This window comes from Nyctereutes procyonoides, unplaced genomic scaffold, assembly GCF_905146905.1.
Source record: "Nyctereutes procyonoides isolate TBG_1078 unplaced genomic scaffold, NYPRO_anot_genome, whole genome shotgun sequence".
NCBI lineage: Eukaryota > Metazoa > Chordata > Mammalia > Carnivora > Canidae > Nyctereutes > Nyctereutes procyonoides.
Genome location: NW_026575125.1, coordinates 11566967 through 11586248, shown reverse-complemented (window position 1 = coordinate 11586248; position 19282 = coordinate 11566967). Strand labels below are relative to the sequence as shown.

Below are 19282 nucleotides of genomic sequence, written 5' to 3'. Positions count from 1 at the left end.
TGACATGATGATATCAACTGTATTAAATAAGAAGATTTTGTGGCGATGCCAGTAACTATCATATTTTCTAAGTAGGTTGAGTGCAGATTTTGAGATATTTTAGATGTCTCCAGTGATCGTAATACAGCGTAAGAGTCTGTGAGTCCTCTCAGTCATAGTCCTATATACTGCTATTACCACTGTGGTTTGTTGTCTGGATTCATAATGGAAGGACATCATACACTTTAGGTAGTTATTGGTGAAAATAAATGTTTTAAAATAAAGAAAATTCCAATTTCATGGACCTATCTAGACTCGGAAATGCTCCTGTAAGATAACAACTTCTAAAGACAAATTTCAGACTACCCTAAGCCACTATCTTAAGCTGTTTATGGTAGCAGAAGCCTATTATAAATAGAAATATAGATAGTAACACATAACTCTAGCCAAAAGCAGTTAAGCTGCTTCTCAGATAAAATGAAACATTTACCTTATTTTGATAGGTTGAAAAATGATCACTGTAGCTTTTATATATCACTTATTAAATTGGACCGATAATTCATTTATCTTCAGTATTTGTATGTTTACCACACATCGGATGGAGCCATTTCTTTATCTGAGCTCTATCACTTTATTTGAGCAACTTCTCTTCTTGGAACCTCAGTTTTGGCTTTCATAAAATGAGCATTTCAATAACTACCCGTATCAGATCCTGCTGGGTAACAAACCACCCCAGACTCAGTGGCATAATGCAATAAACATTGATTTCTGGCCTACGAGTCTTTGGGTCAGCCAGGCTAGGCTGGGCTTGTCTGCAGGCCATGGGTTGGGTGCAGCTCTGTCTCCCATTCCTCTTGGAGCCGTGGTTACCTGAGGAATTTTATTCTCATGGCAAAAGGCTGGAGCATGGCAGGGCAAGCCCAGCCATGCAGGGGTATTTCCAGCCTATTTATGTCACATCCACCAACATCCCATTGGCCAAAGCAAGCTGGATGATCAAGTCTGAAGTCAAGGATGAAGGAAGTACATTTTATCAATTATGAGGTGATGGCAAAGATGTGAATATAGGAGAGTAAAGAATTAAGACCAAAAATTCAGTCTGTTAGGCTACCTTATATGGGTTTGTGAGGATTAACTATAAATTACCTATTCCAGTTACCGTCATCACACATGGTATTTATTCTCTGATTGCGATCTAGTAACACTTTGGATAATCAAAACATAATGAAAAACATGGTTGATAAACCAAACATATTTTAGGAAGGAAAATAAGACCAAACATTCAAATGTCTGTGAAACAAAGAGAAAAGAGAAAAGAAAGAGGGAAGAAAGTCTTATTTGGCCCAAGAAGGGAGAAGTTGAATCTATGACTATTCTTCACCATGGCTTTGCATTGAAATAATCTGGGATGCTTTTAAAAAATAACAACGCCTGGGCCTCACTCCAGATATTCTGATTTAAACTAGGGCAGTCTTCATGCATTGGTAGTTTTTTTCTTTTTTTCATATTTTATTTATTTATTTGAGAGAGAGAGTAGGGGGAGGGGCAAAGGGAGAAGGAAAGGAAGAGACAACCTCAAGCAGATTCCCTGCTGAGCCCAACTTGGGCACTTGATCCCATGACCCTGAGACCATGACCTGAGCCACAGTCAAGAGCTAGATGCTTAACCAACTGAGCCACCCAGGTGCCCCCTGCATTGGTAGTTTTTATTTTTTTTATTTTTTTTTTAATTTTTTAATTTTTTATTTATTTATGATAGAGAGAGAGAGAGAGAGGCAGAGACACAGGCAGAGGGAGAAGCAGGCTCCATGCACCGGGAGCCCGATGTGGGATTCGATCCCGTGTCTCCAGGATCGCGCCCTGGGCCAAAGGCAGGCGCCAAACCACTGCGCCACCCAGGGATCCCGCATTGGTAGTTTTTAAAAAGCTCCTGTAGAACCACTAGGTTCAAGGATTCTTTTCTTATAAAAAAAAAAACCCATTATGACTGTAGGAGAGAGAGAAAGGCCTTTGGACATGAAAGAAATAGGTAAGTTGGATTTCATTAAAATTAAGGACTTCAACAAAAGGCAATATTTGAAAAAAAGGGCAATATTTGGAAAGCAAGGAGGCAAGCCACAGACGAGAAATTATTTGCTATATATATATATATATATATATATACATATATATCCATCCATCTATCCATCCAATGACGGCTCATATTCCTTGTCTAAAATCAATACAGAAAATGCAGGCAACCCAACAGAAAAATGAGCAAGAGACTTGGACTGGCACTTCATAAAAAAGGATATCCAAATATTCAGCAAATGTATCAAACTATGCTGATTAGTGATCGGGGTAATTCAGATTACAAGTAAGATATTGTATTACCAGCTCCTCCCACTAGAAGGGGTAAATTTGAAAAGACAGATAATACCAAGCTTCTTTACCTGTGTAGTGAGAACATGTATATTTTCTTTATGATAATTCCTTGAGATTTACACTTAGGATTTACGGATTTTTCTTTATTGCACTTCAATAAAAATTTATTTAAAAAACAGTAGCAGTTTGTTAGATCAGCAGAAAGCAAGTAAGGTACCGCTTGACCATGTGGTGTGACCTTAATTTGGTGGTTCTCAGTCTGGACTGCACGTTAGAATAGCCTTGAGATGTCTGGGTTAAGGTGAGGCTTTAAAAATACTGATGCCTGGGGACGCCTGGGTGGCTCCGTCAGTTAGGCATCTGCCTTCGGCTCAGGTCATGATCCCAGAGTCCTGAGATCGAGCCCTGCCATCGGCTCAGCTGGGAGTCTGCTTCTCCCTCTACCCCCTCATCCTGCTCCTTCTCTTTCTCTCTCTCTCAAATAAATAAATAAAATCTTTAAAAGAAAATACTGATGCCTGACTTCAGCCTCCTTTGATTATATGCTAAGTGCTCTGGGATGCAGCCTGGGTATCAGGACTTTCAAAGCTCCCCGTTCCACGGCCCAGTGGAGACTGAGAGCCTTAGCAATAAGGCCTGGCTGCAAGCGGTGGTGAAGACTGGCTTTTCTGTCCCTCGGATACAACTCTTTTTTTAAATAATTTTTAAAAATATTTTATTTATTCATGAGAGAGAGAGAGAGAGGGGAGAGAGAGAGAGAGAGAGAGAGAGACAGACAAGAGACACAGGCAGAGGGAGAAGCAGGCTCCATGCAGGGAGCCCGATGCGGGACTCGATCCCGGGACTCCAGGATCACACCCCGAGCTGAAGGCGGCACTAAACCACTGAGCCACCCGGGCGCCCCTCTTGATGTCACCCCCTGCAATCCTCAAAGGGCTAAGTTACTACTGAGTGGAAACGAGGAAAGATCCCAGTGTTCTGAAACATCAGATCTTTCGGATGTGGCAGCTAACTGAAGGCTAAGTGGTAAAGAATACGAAGAAATCTCAGATCATGACTGCCTGGCAATTACAGAGGGCTAAGCATGCATCATTTCATGGTCCTCGTAACAACCTTATGGGGTGGGTACAGTTGTCCCCATTTTACACGTGAGGAAACAGGCTTGGGGGGATAAGTAACTGGCTCAAGGTCACACTGCTTGTTGGGTGCTCCCTGCTGAGCATTTGAACTTGGAATCAGTCTGCTCCCCTCCCTCTGAAGTCTCCCTCCTAGGTATGAGACAAGATAGTGGTGCCATTCAGAGGATTCGGGCTGGCCAGACAAGGAACCCTTTTCAGGGAGAGTTTGGTTGTTGGCAGAGGCTGAGTTTACGTTGTTAGTTGGGTCTCCCGGTGGTTATGTCTTAGCAGGGACCTAGAAACATGTACTGGGGTAGAGATTGAGTTTTGAAAGCCGTATACTATTATATAGAGAGGATTGAGAGAAGAAAAACGGATTTGAGGGCAAATCCTTGAAATGCCAGTGTTAGGAGATGTCAGGGGGAAAAGGACAGTTAGTGAGAGAGACAGAAAAAGGACGAGAGGAGGTGAGGTAGAGGTTGTTCAGGGAGAGCTTGGTTTCAGCCAGAGGAGGGGTTTCGTGAGGTTGGGATAGATACATAGCAAATTCAGAGGTGGAAAGGGGGAGGACAGAGCAACATATATTGGATTCCACAAGGAGGGAGTCTCTGGTGATCTTTAAAAAGCAGTTTCAGTGGGATCGTGTTGGTAGATGAGAGAAGGGCGAGAAGTAGAGATTATGGGGAAGTATTTTTTTAAAAAGTGGGGAGAGGGAGCCAAGGGGAGAAGAACATCGGATGGAAGTTTGGTAGAGGGTCAGGAACAAGGATGGGAAGACTTCAAAATGCGAGAACAAAGTGTGGCCAAGAGGAGAGAGCTGGGGGACACCTCTGAGGAGGTGGCCAAAGGCAAATGACGAGGTGGCGGAGGGCCGGGCTGAGGTCACGGGCTGTCGGGGCAGGCTCGGAGAAGGGAGCAGTGGAAGGATCGAAGACTGCAGACAGGCAGAGGTTTCAGGGGTGGCAGGAGAGGAATGTGAGAAGCTCTCACATCAAGTGGCTTTGATCTCCTGGCTACAGTAGAAGGGGCGGTGTGTTTGATGAACGCGAGAAGACAGGTGTCCATGACCACCTTCCACCCAGGGTGTAGACAATGATGTGTCCCTTGTGACAGGACAAAGGAAGAAGCCCGACCTTCTTGGAGTCTTCGAGTTGGTTCAGGCGGCGTGTACATAGGACTTGAGGCTGGGACAGAAAGCTGCCGGGTACGCAGCACTGTGTCGTTGTGGCTGCCCTGACATTGCCCAGCCCTGTGGCCCCATCAAAAAGCGCATCTGATCACAGGCTGACCTGAGGGACAATCAATGATAGAAAAATTAGAGATAAGCCATTTAACTTTTTTTTTTTTTAAGAAACCTGAGAACCCACTGCGGACTGGACCCTGTGTGAAGTAATGGGCTAAAAATCACCTTACAATATTCTTCGATTCAGATTTGTCGATAATTCAGACAAATTGCCACAGTTCCTTTAACGTGGCACTGTGGCTCAATGAGGAACTGTACATGCAGTCCTAAATTTGCAGAGTGAACCTTAATGGAAAGGAACCTCTTTGTAATGTGCTTATGTAAGGTGGGGTGAAAACTTCTTGTATTGTGACTGATTTCTTTGGCATTTTCACTTACCTGGGTTTATGTATAAGCACCCAAATGATTGCTTAGAAATGGCAGTGGGAAAGTAAAAAGAAAGAGAGAGAGATGGAAAGAGAGAGAGAGAGAGAGAGAAAGAAAAAGAAAGAAAGAAAGAAAGAAAGAAAGAAAGAAAGGAAGAAAGGAAGAAAGAAAAAGAAAGGAAGGGCAGGATGCCTGGGTGGCTCAGTTAAGCCTCTGCCTTTGGCTCAGGTTATGATCCCGGGGTCCTGGGATCGAGCCCCTCATTGGGCTCCCTGCTCAGCAAGGAGTCCGCTTCTCCCTCTCCCTCTGCCGCTCCCCCTGCTTGTGCTCCCTCTCTCAAATAAATAAATGAAATCTTTAAAAAGAAAGAAAGAAAGAAATGGCATTGGTGACTAGAGAAGTACATTTATAATAATGGAACACCTAATACATAATTCCTTTAAAGGACAGTCTTCTTTCATCCCATAATCTGTTGCACAGGGGGATATGGATTTCTTGTGTACTCTAGCAGTGTGAATGGAAGAGATTGGACAAAGATAGAGCATTGAGAGGGGGGCAGAAATGCATCTGAGAACAAATCTTAGAGGGGATACCTCCAATTACATAATACAATTAGAATGACAATAATAAAATAACTCAGTTCTTCTTGAGTTGGTGCTCAGTAAGCATTTATTCAGTGCTCATTGGGTACAGATGGGATGCTGGGTTACAGGTGGGAAGATTTAGTCGCTTCCCTCCCTGTGAACAGCAGGGCCGGGGGGGCAAAATACCATAGTGGATGTTGGAATTTCTCATTTACAATTGGATTATTTCGAGTCTCCCAGAACCCCTCATCAAGCCAACCCAACGAAAGGCTCTGGATTCAGTATACTAAATCCTGTTGACTCCAGAGTATGTCCAGAATTATTGGACCTCTCAAAATCGATGAGGTCACCCATCACAGTAAAAACCGACAGGACAGGATGATCAGGATGCTGATGGACTCATAGATGTCTGTACAAGTAGAAGAATGTGTGTTAGGAATGATGCTGTGGGAGGTAATTTATTGGAATGATTTTAGGCAGATCTAAACTGTTATGGGAAGAAAAGGTACAGTGTATTACCAAGCCATTAAACTAATGTTCTTAACTAATGTGTCCCAAGAAAAAGAACTTTTATTGTACCCAGTTTCCTCCTGTTAAAGGTAACTATTCCGCGATCGGGGGTGGGGGTGGGGGTGGGGGAGGTCTATGGAGCCTCTCCTGGAGTTCTTTTGATGTTTTGCTTGGATTGGGCTCATAATCATCTCAAGAGCACATTTTCCAAGGGGTTGATGAACCCCAGGGCCTTCAGAGAAGTTTCTTGGTTCTTTGGATCTTGAGTACCTGGAGTGAGAACCTAATTGCCCCTCCGCCTTGGAACTTCCTGCTGTCTGTCTGTGGGGGTTCACCTCATGCTTTGGCCCTGCATTCGTCATCTCTTGCTGTGTAACAAATTCCCCCCAACCTCAGCAGCTTAATGTAATAGACCTGTATTAGCTCACAGTGTCTGTGGGTCAGGAATCTAGACACAATTTACGTGGGTCAGGGACTCATAAGAGTCTGCAGTCAAGGTGAGGGCTCGAGACGTAGACATTTTAAGGCTTGACTAGAGATGGACACGAGTTGTAACTCACATGCCTTTTGGCAAGATTCAGTTCACCCTGGGTGGCAGTTGGCTGGAGACTGTTCTCCGTTCCTTGTCTTGGACCTTCTCAACAAAAAGCTAGCAAGTGGGAGGACAGGAGCAAGTGAGAAGAAGAGAAAAGTCTAGAATGTGTATCCCTAAGAGTCAAATTGCTGGGTCATAGGGATGCATCTCGTCAACTCTAATAGGAGACTGTGCAACTGTTTCCCTGTATATCATATGATACTTCCACCAGCAACATGAAAGTTCCTTTTTTTAAAAGATTTTATTTATTTTGACAGAGAGACTGAGAGAGAAAAAGTGCACAGCAGGGGCAGAAGCAGGGGGAGAGGGAGAAGTAGGCTCCCTGCTGAGCAGGAAGCCCAGCCGGGGGCTTGATCCCAGGACCCTGGGCTCATGGCCTGAGCCGAAGGCAGACTCTTAACTGACTGAGCTACCCAGGCACCCCGAGAGTTCCTTTTTTGTTTGTTTGTTTTAATGTCATTAGCAACACCTTACCCTACTCTCCGACTGTGAGCCAGGTTAACTTTAAAAGCACGGTCATAGCACTGGATCTGTGGCTGAAAACCCACCCTATGAAACTATTGCTTTGTACCCCTTACTCTGCTCATTTCCTCTCCTCCAGGGATGGCCTGTGAACCTCATCACAGCAGATCGTGTGTCTCCCCTTCATGAAGCCTGTCTGGGAGGCCATCCCTCTTGTGCAAACATTTTATTGAAGCATGGGGCTCAGGTAAGTGCAGCTCACATAAATGTCTTAGAAACCGTGAATGACAAATGACGGTTCCTATCCCTTTTGAATGATTTCCAGCGTTTTTGACTAGTCCGATTTGAAGGTTGAAGAGAGGCGTTTTTCCAAAGTATTATGTCCATCAAGCTTCTTTGCTTTAGCGATAGACGAAGTACTGAATTTTTAGCTAGAAAGTAGTGGTGGTTTGAGTCTGCATCATTTTCTTGAACAGTCACTACTAATAAATAACTGTTAGATTTCGCCTTCATTCCTATGGCTGGGAGGTAATGAAATATTATGGAAAATATGGAATGTTTGGCTCCAGAGGACCTGAATAATGGTCCCAAACCATGTCTACCATTTTCTAATATTGAAAACTGGAATAAGTTACCGAGGCTCTGAGCTTTCAAGTCCGTATCTGAGAAGAGGGGGGAAATGACAGTGAAGCTGTGTAAGCTTGCTGTGGTTTTGTGAGGATTGAGGGAAGTGAGGTATTTGATTTTTACTTAGAGAATGAGAATCAGGATGGCATAATGAGATCCCTTCCCTAGGATCTCAGTAGGTCCCTACCGGAAAGTGGGGACCAGTAAGTCTTCCATTCACTAAGTCCCCTCGAGGTCAAAAGTGACAGACAAGTCTGATTAGAAAATTACATATGTGGGTTTCTCATGTTCTCTCAACCTGTATTTCCTGAGCATTTGTTACGTGCCTGACCCTGGATGAAGATCCTTAGGAACTTATAAATTAGATGAGGACGCAGCGGGATAAATAGGCGAATTAACGAATATCACACTCGTCACATTAATAGATAAACCCTGAAATCTCGGTGGCCTGGTACAACACAAGCTTATTTCTTACTGAACTGAAACTCCAGTAGGGGTGTTCCTGGTTGGGTGCTCTTTCCTGGGGGTGATTCAGGCACACAGATTCCTTTCATCCTGTCACCCTGCCATCTTCAACAAGTGGCTTCCACGTATGCTACCAGTAGTCACCTCCACTCCAGGAGTTTGGAAGGAGAAAAGACGTGGAGGGTTGTGCACAGAGGACTTTTAAGGGCCTATCTTGGCCGTGGCGTATGTCACTTTTGGCCCCACATCCCATGGGCCAGAACTCGTCTCATGGCCTGGGAAGCTGGGGAGTGTAGTCTGGCTGTGTGCCCAGGAGAGCGAGCGGAAGTAGCTTTGTTGGATGCACATATCTGCCACAGCGGGCAGTTACCAAACATTGTTTCTTCCTTTTATATTTGGCTGTGTAACAAGCCACCACAACTGAATGACTTAAGACAACAGCCATTTACTTATCTCACAGTTCCTGTGCCAGCCAGATAGGTCTGACCTGGCCTGGTTCGGCTGACCTCAGCTGGGCTTACTTAGGCCTTGAAGGTTAGCTGACAGGTTGGCTGGGGAGGGCCGCTTCACAATGACCTTGGCTGGGATGGCTGGGGTGACAAAATCTCTGTGTGGTTTCTTATCCTTTCACAGGCAGCCTGGCCTGGTTCCCATGGTAGCAGGCATGCCTAGAGCATCAAAAAGAAGGCAAGCTCTCATTTGCCATTGTCCCACTGGGCAAAGCAAGTCCCATGGGTGAGCCCAGGTTCAAGGATTGGAAAAGTAGTCTCCATCTCTTGATGGCAGGAATTGCATTGCTGCATGGCAAAGGGATATGCAGACAGTGCGGAGAATCTGTGGCCATTTTTGCAAACCACCACCTTGTGGCAAGCGTGAGTGCTGTGATGGGGGAGAGGAAGTCTGAAGAGGCTTCCTAGGAGGAATGATGTCTAAGTTGAAACTCAGGGATCCCTGGGTGGCGCAGCGGTTTAGCGCCTGCCTTTGGCCCAGGGCGCGATCCTGGAGACCCGGGATCGAATCCCACATCGGGTCCTGGTGCATGGAGCCTGCTTCTCCTTCTGCCTATGTCTCTGCCTCTCTCTCTCTCTCTCTCTCTCTCTCTCTCTCTCTCTCTCTGTGACTATCATAAATAAATAAAAAAAACTTAAAAAAAATAAAAAAAAATAAGTTGAAACTCAAAGGATCTATTGGAATCAGCCAGTTGACTGGTGGGTTGGGGCAAGTTGTGTGCTTCCCGCCCACTGGGAAGGGCTGTTGTAAAGGCCTGAAAGTGAAAGTGAGCAATTAAAAAAATAAATTTCAAATCGCTCCTTAAGGCAGTAGAGTGGGTAAGAGGGGCCAGCACACAAACAGCCTTGTTGTCCTTGCCAAGAAAATGGGCTTTGTCCTGAGAGTAGTAGCAGAGAGCCATCGGTGAGTGCATCATCGGGTTTATATAGGGTTTGAGAAAACCCACTCCACGTGTGGAAACAGGACCAGGACTCAGGGGAGGCCTAAGGGCACCTAGGATGCAAGCTCTGGAGAGCCACTGCCTCTCAGGGTTGTTGAGCACTTGCGTGGGCCTGGGAGGGAGGGTCTCCTTAAACTTTGCACCCGGGACATCTTCTGTGCCTCACTAGTCCTGGCCTTCCTTGGAAATGGTTTGTGAGAAGGCTCTTCTCGTCTGCAGTATAGCTTCTCTTAACAGTGTAGAAAAGTTGCATTTGGCTTTGTTCTTCCCTATTTGGTTATAGCCCAGACACTGTGAAGTCAGATGCAAACTGCAAGTTTCTGTTGGGTTTCCCACGTTAGGAAAAATGGCCCCAAAGACTGTAGTTTTCTGTCCCTGAAGGACGGTAGCCAGTCTTGTATCTGTTAGCAAATTTATTTCAGCATTAATTGACTGACTATATAAATTCCCCTTTGAGCCAGCCTTACCATCTTCCTGGTTCTCTCCCTAATGAACGAATTGAAGGAAATCTTTGGCACGTATTCACCCTATATTTCTGTGAAAGTCGTGTTTTAAAATAAAAAAAATAATGTTAATAATACATTCCTCTCACTACTGTAAAGGACGCTGGACTGGTGTGGGACAGGTCTAGGATGGAACATTTAAAACAAGGAGAGGAATTTGTAAGCTATATAGGATCATCCCAACTGGCTTCAGAATTCCTGTTCCTGGGGGCGTGGAAGTGATAGAACATTAGGCAACATGTTCGGTGCCTCAGCTCATTCGGTTTTTCACAAACTTGTGGAATTTGGTTGTTGTTGTTTGTTGTTGTTTTTTGGAATTTGCTATTTTTGTCGTCATGTTATAGCCACGGAATGGGAGGCTCAGGGAAGTCAAGCAACAGCTCGAAAGGAGTGGAGGCTAAATTTGAACCCGGGCCCCCACCACCTGCCTTCAGCCTGGCGCTCTTCTTTCCAGGTGGATGGTGTTACCACCGACTGGCACACCCCTTTGTTCAATGCGTGCATCAGCGGCAGCCAGGACTGTGTGAATTTGCTTCTGCAGCATGGGGCCAGCCCCCACGCCGTGAGTGACCTGGCATCGCCCATCCACGAAGCTGCTAAGAGAGGTAAATCTATGGAGAATTTATGTTTTCCGCCTCTCCTTCCGCAGACATCTTACTGTTGCAAGGACGAAGCAAGCGGAGGGATGGTTTTGAGGGACCTTTTCTCAGTGTGAGGTCCTGGGACCGGAAGCATCCACCTGGCCTGGCGTGCAATTGCAGACTCTTGGCCCCCACGCCAGACACACGGAATCAGCAACTCCAGGGTGGGGCCCGGCCATGCGTGTTTTGTTTAGCAAGCATCTAGGTGATTCCGATGCACAGAAAGTTTGGGAACCACCCTTTCGGAGCATCTGGAAAGTTGTTCACTGCTGTAGTTCTGGAACGGGGTCTGGCACATAGTAGAACTATCCATGCATATTTGTAGAATATATTGTTGAACCCATGACCCCGTACAAATCCAATTATTTTGTAAAACACCCTCTACTCTTCTGTTTTCGGGCCTTAAAGAATATTGTCTCAGGGCCACCTAGGTTTTTTAAGTGAAGCACACTTTGGATTTTTGGAAAATAAGGTGCCATATACGGCTGGGGTTAATTCTCCACCACGCCTGACTCTATCGAGGTATACCTGATAAAGTTGTATTTCTTTCGGGTGTACTAACATGATGACTTGATAGACACCCACATTATGAAGCAGTTGCCACAATGAAATTAACGAAAACACAGTTACCATTTTTACGTGTGGGGAGAACACTTAAGATGTATCCTCTTAGCAAATTTCAAGTATACAGTATTGGTATTATTGCATAATGTTGGACATTAGATCCCCAGCACTTACTCAGCTTGGGGTAATTCTTTTTTTTTAAGATTTTATTTATTTATGAGAGAGAATGAGAGAGAGAGAGAGGCAGAGACACAGGCAGAGGGAGAAACAGGCTCCCCACAGGGAGCCTGATGCGGAACTCGATCCCAGGACCCTGGGATCAGGCTCTGATCCAAAGGCAGATGCTCAACCGCTGAGCCACCCAGGCGGCCCTGGGGTAATTCTTTTTCATAAAGTCACAGTTTTCCCGATATTCTTAACTCGGGCACAAAAATACAATGGCAAGTTTTGCTTCTCCCCAGCGTCCATTGCCGCCGTCATCCCCATCCTGACCGCATGCTGCCAGTAGGGTCTTATTTCCCCGGCGGCTTTCACAGAATGGCTCCCCAGTCCTATTTGACTGAATCCCTCTGTAGGATCACAATCTCCCAAAGCATTGACGTTTCTTCTTCAAGAGATGCATCAACTCAGCATCTTCCCCAGATGCGTGGAACTCAAATGATTTTATGCAAAGAGGAAGGCAGAGGAGCAATGTTTGAGGTGTGGCATTGTAGCCCGAGCAAGAGCTTTGGTTCAGCTTTGAGCAAACTTGGGTTGCCAGACGGGGCCCCTGCCAGTCGGGTTTGGCAACTGCTTGTCGCCTCGCCTGTGGCCTTGGTGGCCTGCCTGGAGCTCCGAGGCTGCCTCACACTCCCTGCAGCGCCTCCCCCACCCACGTCCCCTCGCCTGGGCCGCCTCCCCCCCCCCCCCCCCGTCTCTGTGTCTGGCATGGTGCGGCTGACAGCCCTGGGCTGGAGGAAGTAGCTTCGGGTCCGGGGTCCGAGCGAGTGGAGGCGCACAGCCCACAGGGAGGGCTGGGTTTCCGGGCCGACAGACGGTGCTGAAGCTGTCTTTGCTCTGTCTTGGGCTGCAGGCCACGTGGGGTGCCTGGAGACCCTGGCCGCGCACGGGGGCGATGTGGACTACAACATCAGCCACCTGGGCACACCGCTGTACCTGGCTTGTGAAAACCAGCAGGTAGCCTGCGCCAAGAAGCTGCTGGAATCAGGTAAAACTAAAAGCACACGACCAAAGGAAAGGAAAGGAAAGGAAAAAGGAAAAAGGAAAAGAAAGGAAGGGAAAGGAAAGAAAAGGAAAGGAAAAAGGAAAGGAGTTTATTTTTTGTGTATTCTTAAAATATATTTATTTTTATTTATGTTTAAACATTTTATTCATTCATTCATTCATTCATTCATGAGAGACAGAGAGAGAGAGAGAGGCAGAGACATAGGCAGAGGGAGAAGCAGGCTCCCCGCGGGGAGCCCAATGTGGGACTCGATCCCCAGTCCAGGGTCACGATCCCCAGTCCAGGATCACGCCCTGAGCCCAAGGCAGACCCTCAGCCCCTGAGCCAGCCAGGCATCCCTAAACATATTTTAAAGCTGTTTGCATCCTGGGGAGGGGGCGGGGGTGGGGCACGCAGAGTGTGGGCCACGGAGGCGAACAGGATCGGGGTTCACAGTGACTGGGTCCCCGTGGAGAAATGTCTTATGCTGTTTGCACTTTCGTTCTTTCACGTGTGATGAGGATAATGATGCCAATCGGATCTGCTCCCAGGGTGGTCCTCGGTGATTCTCTGCCCCCCTCCCTTCCCTGTCGCCTCCCCCACTGCGCAGGTCACGCTTTTAGCCCTGGAGGACTGGCAGGGCTGCTGGAGCACGGCTGCTGGAGCACGGCTGCGCCTCCCCCCAGGGCCTTGCTCGCCAGTTCGCCTTCATTTGCAGATTCCACCTGCCTCATTTTTAGCTCATTGGAAATGTTGTTTTCCTCCAGAAGGCCTGTGGAGCGTCCTTTTTTTTCCCCCACCCCCTGCTGTTGTCCAGACCCTCCTTCAACCTCCGATGTCCGTTTTGTCACCCCTGTAATTACCTGAGTCCTGCTTATTCTTTACAGCTCCAGTAACCCTTCCCTTGAATGCTTCTGTGGTTCTTGTTGCCTTCCACTCATGTGGCAGCAATAGCCGTGAATTAGGAGCTTCATGCTCCTTCTCTCTCTCTCCCACCATCCCTCCCTCTCCCCCGATGCTCTATGTAGATTTAAGCTCTTAGGAAAGGGCAGGGTTTCGCATCCCTCATAAAACCAAGAACAGTACCAGAACAACCCAGTTACAATTTGTCGAGTGGACGCAGGTTTCCATTTTACTAGGGGGACAGCAGCTGAGACAGAGTCACGTGTCCCCACATGTCCCAGTGGGAGCCAGCATCCGGTCCGGGTGGGGATTTGTAGAGTGTCAGGATGGAACTGGCTTGGGATGGTCCTAGAAATCCACCTTATTCCCGAAGAGGAGGACTGTGCCATCTTCCCCGTGACCTTGGAATTGGCTGCCCTCACCTAGGAGATGCCCTCACAAGCCAGTCGCTCTTTGCAGTTTAGATTACACAGTCCCGGGTCCCAGGTTTTATAGCAGTGGCTCGGCGTGTGAGTGTGGCTGCGTGGTGTGATAGATGAGATTTCACTGTATGAAAGTGAAAAGCCTCACTCGCAGCTTGTATGGCTAATACGTACACACTACAATGATGCACGTGCGGCTTGCATGCCTCCAGCATTTTTCTCATACGTAGCACACCTATGGCTAGCACTCAAAGGCAAAAATTTTTTTTTATTAAAGATTTTATTTATTTGAGAGAGAGCGAGAGAGCGCATGAGCCAGTTGGGGGGGAGCGGCAGAGGCAGAGGGAGAAGCAGGCTCCCCCTGAGCAGGGAGCCTGATGCAGGGCTCGATCCCGGGACCCGGGGACCACGACCTGAACTGAAGGCAGCTGCCCAACCGACTGAACCACCCAGGCGTCCCCAAAGGTGACCTGGTATGCTACATAGCTCATGTTGTACCTTTAGTCACATTGTCAAGTGGCACTTTCCCCGTATTATTAAATGGAATCAAGTCGTGTCCCATTGTTTTCCAGGATTGCCGTGCCCACTATAGAAGTCCCTTTGTGAAGGAATTTGAGGCATAGGGCTTGGAGAAGGGGGACGCTTGGGCTCAGCTTCTTGGCTGACTGTGTTATTCTTGTGACTGTTTAGGTGCAAGCGTGAACCAGGGCCGGGGTCTGGATTCCCCTCTTCACGTGGTGGCCAGGGCATCCAGCAGGGAGCTGGCACTCCTGCTCATGGACTTTGGAGCAGACACCCAGGCCAAGAATGCCGAAGGCAAACGTCCCTTGGAGTTGGTGCCTCCCGAGAGCCCTTTGACCCAGCTTTTCTTGCAGAGAGAAGGTGCTTCTCCTTTGCCCGAACCTAAGCCCTAATCCATAGCTCTTATGGGCTGTAGCAAGAGGCAGGTACTTACCAAGTTCTGACTTCCAGTACTATGTGAAAAATTGTTCTCGGCCGTCATCAAACGTGGAGAGCTGAGATTATTGAGTATTCAACAAGGTATGGTACTGGTTATGTGGAAAAGAACCATCTGTTGTGTGGAATGTAGGAGACAGGCTGTTTTGGAGGATCTAATATTCATATATGAGGTAGGCCACCTTTGAAAGGATTAACATAGTATTGAGAAATTTTGATATTAAAGTTATCTAAAACATGCTATAGGATGATGCAATAGAATCCTCTTTGGGGTAGTCCAGTGCCCCTGGGACACCTTACTGCTCTACGGACGGGCCACACTACTGGGAAGTGGGTTTCTGGGGGGCAAAAATGCTACTCATTAAGTGCTATAAGCTACTCCTTTCAGGATTTACAGCAGTCTGAAGGCATTTGTTATTGCAAGTCTGTCAACACCTAAGTCCACACCTCTGCAAATAAGAACCAGTCCTTCTGACCCAAACAACTAAACATTGTCATTGAGTGCTGTGCAGGGGGGTAGGGCTGTGAGGTCGGGGGTGGGCTGGGGTGGGGAAAAAAGACCCCGCAGATGGTATTCATAATTGTCCCTAGAAATGGAGAGCAGCCAGTTCAGGACCTGCTTTTTTTTTTTTTTTTTTTTTACTAGAGTGTGGACTTTGTTAAGTTTTCGAGGTTGTGAGACTTTGAAGCAGGCTTCCCTACCAGAGGGGTTCTGATGGCAGGTTGTCTGGTTATCGCCTGCCTGCATGCTGAGAATTAGGCCTAGCTCTGTGCAGAATTATAAAGCAGCCACAGAATCACTTCTTCCTCCCACTCCAACTGCTCAGGGTACTTGCAGCCAAAGCCCTGCCTTAGGGGCCCCCCAACAAGGCCTGTCCCCTTTGAGCAGCATCAGGCATAAGGAACAGTTCAATAGAAACCCCTTTAGGTTAAGCAATGGGATAGTCACCACTTTAGGTTAAGCAGTGGGATAGTCACTGCATTTTGATGATTTGTTTTAAAAAAATCTATATAGGGCCTATTTCTCCAACAGGACAGATGGCACAATGCTTGGGGCCCATGATGTGATTAGGAGCGCACAAAGATGTTTTCATTTCTTTTAAGATCCAAAGGAAGAAAGGGATAAACTTCAACCTGGATTATGTTCGTCTGTATACCGACACAGTCGTAAAATACAACTTTTTAAAATTGGGAATGAGATTCACAAAAGCAACAGCGTCTCCTGGCTCTCTAAAGTCACAAAGTCATGTGTACGCACACACATGCGCACACGTACATGCATATACGTGCGCATGTGCGTAAGTGTACCCACACATATAGAATCCCTCATCCCCTGCCTCAGTAAATAATCCCCTTGGATTTTCAGATTGCCTCCACTGACTCTTCCCTTCCACTCGATTTCCAAAGGCCATTTGTTGGCACCTACATTGCCCTTGATTCCTTTAACTCCCATTTTGGTGACAGTGTGGTCAGTGATCCCACTGGTTTCTAAAATGTCATTTGCCACTGGAGAGAATCACTGCTGCTTTGGCCTCCATGCGTCGTTTTTGGGGTTTTGGTGAGGTCGCCTCTCAGCAGTCTGGAAGGCCACAGGAAATGAGGCCAGGCAAGTGCAGGGAGCCAGACCTGCAGATATAACACAGCAAATTCTGTCTCTGGATGTCCCTGCAGAGGAGTTCAGGATTGCCACCCCACCGGCCTTGGAAAGCATGTAAAGCAGTGTTTACTCATGGCACACAATGAAAACTGAAAATGACTCTCAGCCCAGCATGACAGGAGCCACCCTTGAAAGCACTTTGGCTTTAAAGCATCCTGAGTGTTGCTGGGGGTGGAGGCCTGGGGGGAAGAAATCGAGACCAAAGCAATATGCCAATTCATAGATTAAAAAAATTAGCTGGTTTTATTACTGAGTAAAGGGAACTGCTTGAACACTTGCAGGTGCCAGTAAGTGGCTGCAGAGCTGTAGTGGGTTTCCAGCTCTATTTATATGGGATTAAGGCTACAGTTGTGCATCATCCCACTTCGAGGAAACGGCAGATATTCAATCTGTATCAGTAGTTGCGCTGAGCTTACGCTGTCGTCCTGCTTTTCTGCATTGCCCAGCGTTTATCATTACCTCCCGCGGTTGTCCCTGACAGTGTATCTAGTGCACATGATTTGTCACGTCCTTCAACTTCCCCAGTGAGATGAAATTAAGTCTAGTTTCCCACCCTGTAGTTTTGGCAGTTTGTCCATCTGTGTGCCTTGGGTACACTGGGAAGCAGCTCGTCAGTATATGCCTTGAGTCCAACTGACCGTATCTGGAAGGTGCCCTAAATCCCAACGGGGGCCTTCTGAATGTGCTGTGAGGTCCCCATTGACAAGACTGCATTTTGTGTCTTTGATAGTGGAGGTATCTCTTTCCACCTGTCCTTCGTGCCATCACCCGAGAGCTAGGCAACCCACCCCACCCCGCAGCTTGTAGGAAAGCCGAGGCCATACTGTATCCTTTTGCTTGTTTTCTCAACCTTGGCTCCACAATAAGATGACCTGGGGCACAAGCCTTTAAAAACTCTTGTGCACACCCCCCCAACATTAACTGAAGCCACAGCTCTGGGGTGGGACCCAACAGTGCGGTCTAAAGCTCCCCCTGATAGGTGATTCTGAAATGCAGCCCGGATTGCAGGGCCACTGCTCTATGGGATTCTTGATGGTATATAGCTTTGCTTGTGTGTGTGTGTGTGTGTGTGTGTGTGTGTGTGTGTGTGTATAATAACCAAGAGAGAATTCCATTTACAGTTTGGTACAGGCGGTCAGGGGTGGATAGGAAGTCATGTCTCATCCTTCTACTCTCTAATGGGGTTTCTTAGCCTTAGCACCATCAACAGGATGTCTAGTGGCCTCCCTGGCCTCTACCCACTAGATGCTAGTAGCCCCTCCCTCCAAGTTGTGACAAACAGAAGTGTCCCCTGACTTTGCCATGTGTCTTCTCCTTTTCCCCTCCACCCAACCCCCTGTTGAGACCCACTGTCCTAAACTGTAAAGTCTTGGCTGGTTACTTTTCACCTGTGAGTTGAAGCATTGGGTTAGCCCTGCGTGCAGAATAAAAAACAAATATGACTTAATAAGATAACATACCCTTAGGCTTCACTGATAGCTCATTATATTTGAATATCTTAAAATTGCTAAATTATAAACATGCATCTAGAAATGCCTTTTTTTGGAAATACCTTATTTTTTAAGGTAAAATACAAGAAAGCTGTGAAACATGAATTTTATTTGCATCATTGGGAATTTTGTGTGGCTTCATAATTCCAAAATTAGCTGCCTTCAGCCTCCATTAGTGAGGCTGAGCTTTGATTTTTTTTTTCCTTCCCGGCTGTTCTAAATCAAAACCTAACAAGCTCATTTCAATTAAATACCAGCGAAGAGAGAACGTGGCCTAAAAATGCCTCCTTAGAAACCCAGAACATGGTCTTAAGCAGAACCACGTTATTTCCCTAGGACAGTGTTACAGCTCGTCTGCTTTAGAAGGAGAGGAGAAGTAGCCTTAGATCAGTGACACCAACATGTGGCTTGTCTTGCATTCTTTCTCCAGGGCCACCTTCTCTGCTGCAGCTCTGTCGCCTTAGAATCCGCAAGTGCTTTGGGACCCAGCAGCATCATAAGATCAACGGACTGGTCCTCCCAGAGGAGCTGAAACGGTTTCTCCTGCACATGTAAATGTGCCAAGGGGATGGAGGCACACACGACCCACAAATATTGTGGAGTGTCGTGGCCATTGGCATTTTAAAATAAACTCACGTTTATAAAGCTTGGCCAGTTTTGTCAATTAGATTTTTATTTTTGGTGGAAACACGCCGGGTATGTTTGTATTATTGGTCGGGAGGCACTGAGGCCTTTCCCCCTTCCCTAGAGGAGGGCGGCTGAGATCACAGCCCTTGTTTGCACGTCTCCCACAGCCCAGAGCTGAGCCAGGACCACTTCATGCACTACATCTGCCATCACAGGGGCTCTGCCAGGTAGGCACCTTCCCGCCCCTTCTCCAGGTGACACACTGAGACCCTGACAGGTCTCTTTGTCCTGGTTACTCGCAGTGAGTGCAGGGAAGCCAGATTTCAGTGTAGGTTTTCTGGGGCTAACCGGGGGACTTTCGAGTGAGGCAGATTTTTCAGACATTACTATCTTGGCTCCGTCCGTTACATGGGAAGGAGGATAAAGAAGCAAGAGATTTGTTTGTCTACATCTGACTATTTTCTTCAAAGCTTCCCGGTTCTTGTGACAAAACCGCTAGTGCCGTAGTACAGTGTGGGGCCATTTCTTTTTCTCATTCAAAGTGTCATATA

At 46.9% G+C, this 19282-nt stretch overlaps 1 protein-coding gene across 1 annotated transcript in view; it reads left to right on the top strand.

Annotated features, from left to right (window-relative positions):
- ASB9 (ankyrin repeat and SOCS box containing 9) overlaps positions 1 to 18754 on the top strand; it is a 34009-nt gene extending 15255 nt beyond the window's left edge. The window contains exons 4-8 of the mRNA XM_055337318.1: positions 7361 to 7468; positions 10721 to 10871; positions 12544 to 12678; positions 14691 to 14882; positions 18535 to 18754. Coding sequence (XP_055193293.1) covers positions 7361 to 7468; positions 10721 to 10871; positions 12544 to 12678; positions 14691 to 14882; positions 18535 to 18659 — 711 coding nt within the window. The 3' untranslated portion in view covers positions 18660 to 18754. The remainder of the gene's footprint in view (positions 1 to 7360; positions 7469 to 10720; positions 10872 to 12543; positions 12679 to 14690; positions 14883 to 18534) is intronic.
- The last annotated feature ends 528 nt before the right edge of the window (positions 18755 to 19282 follow it).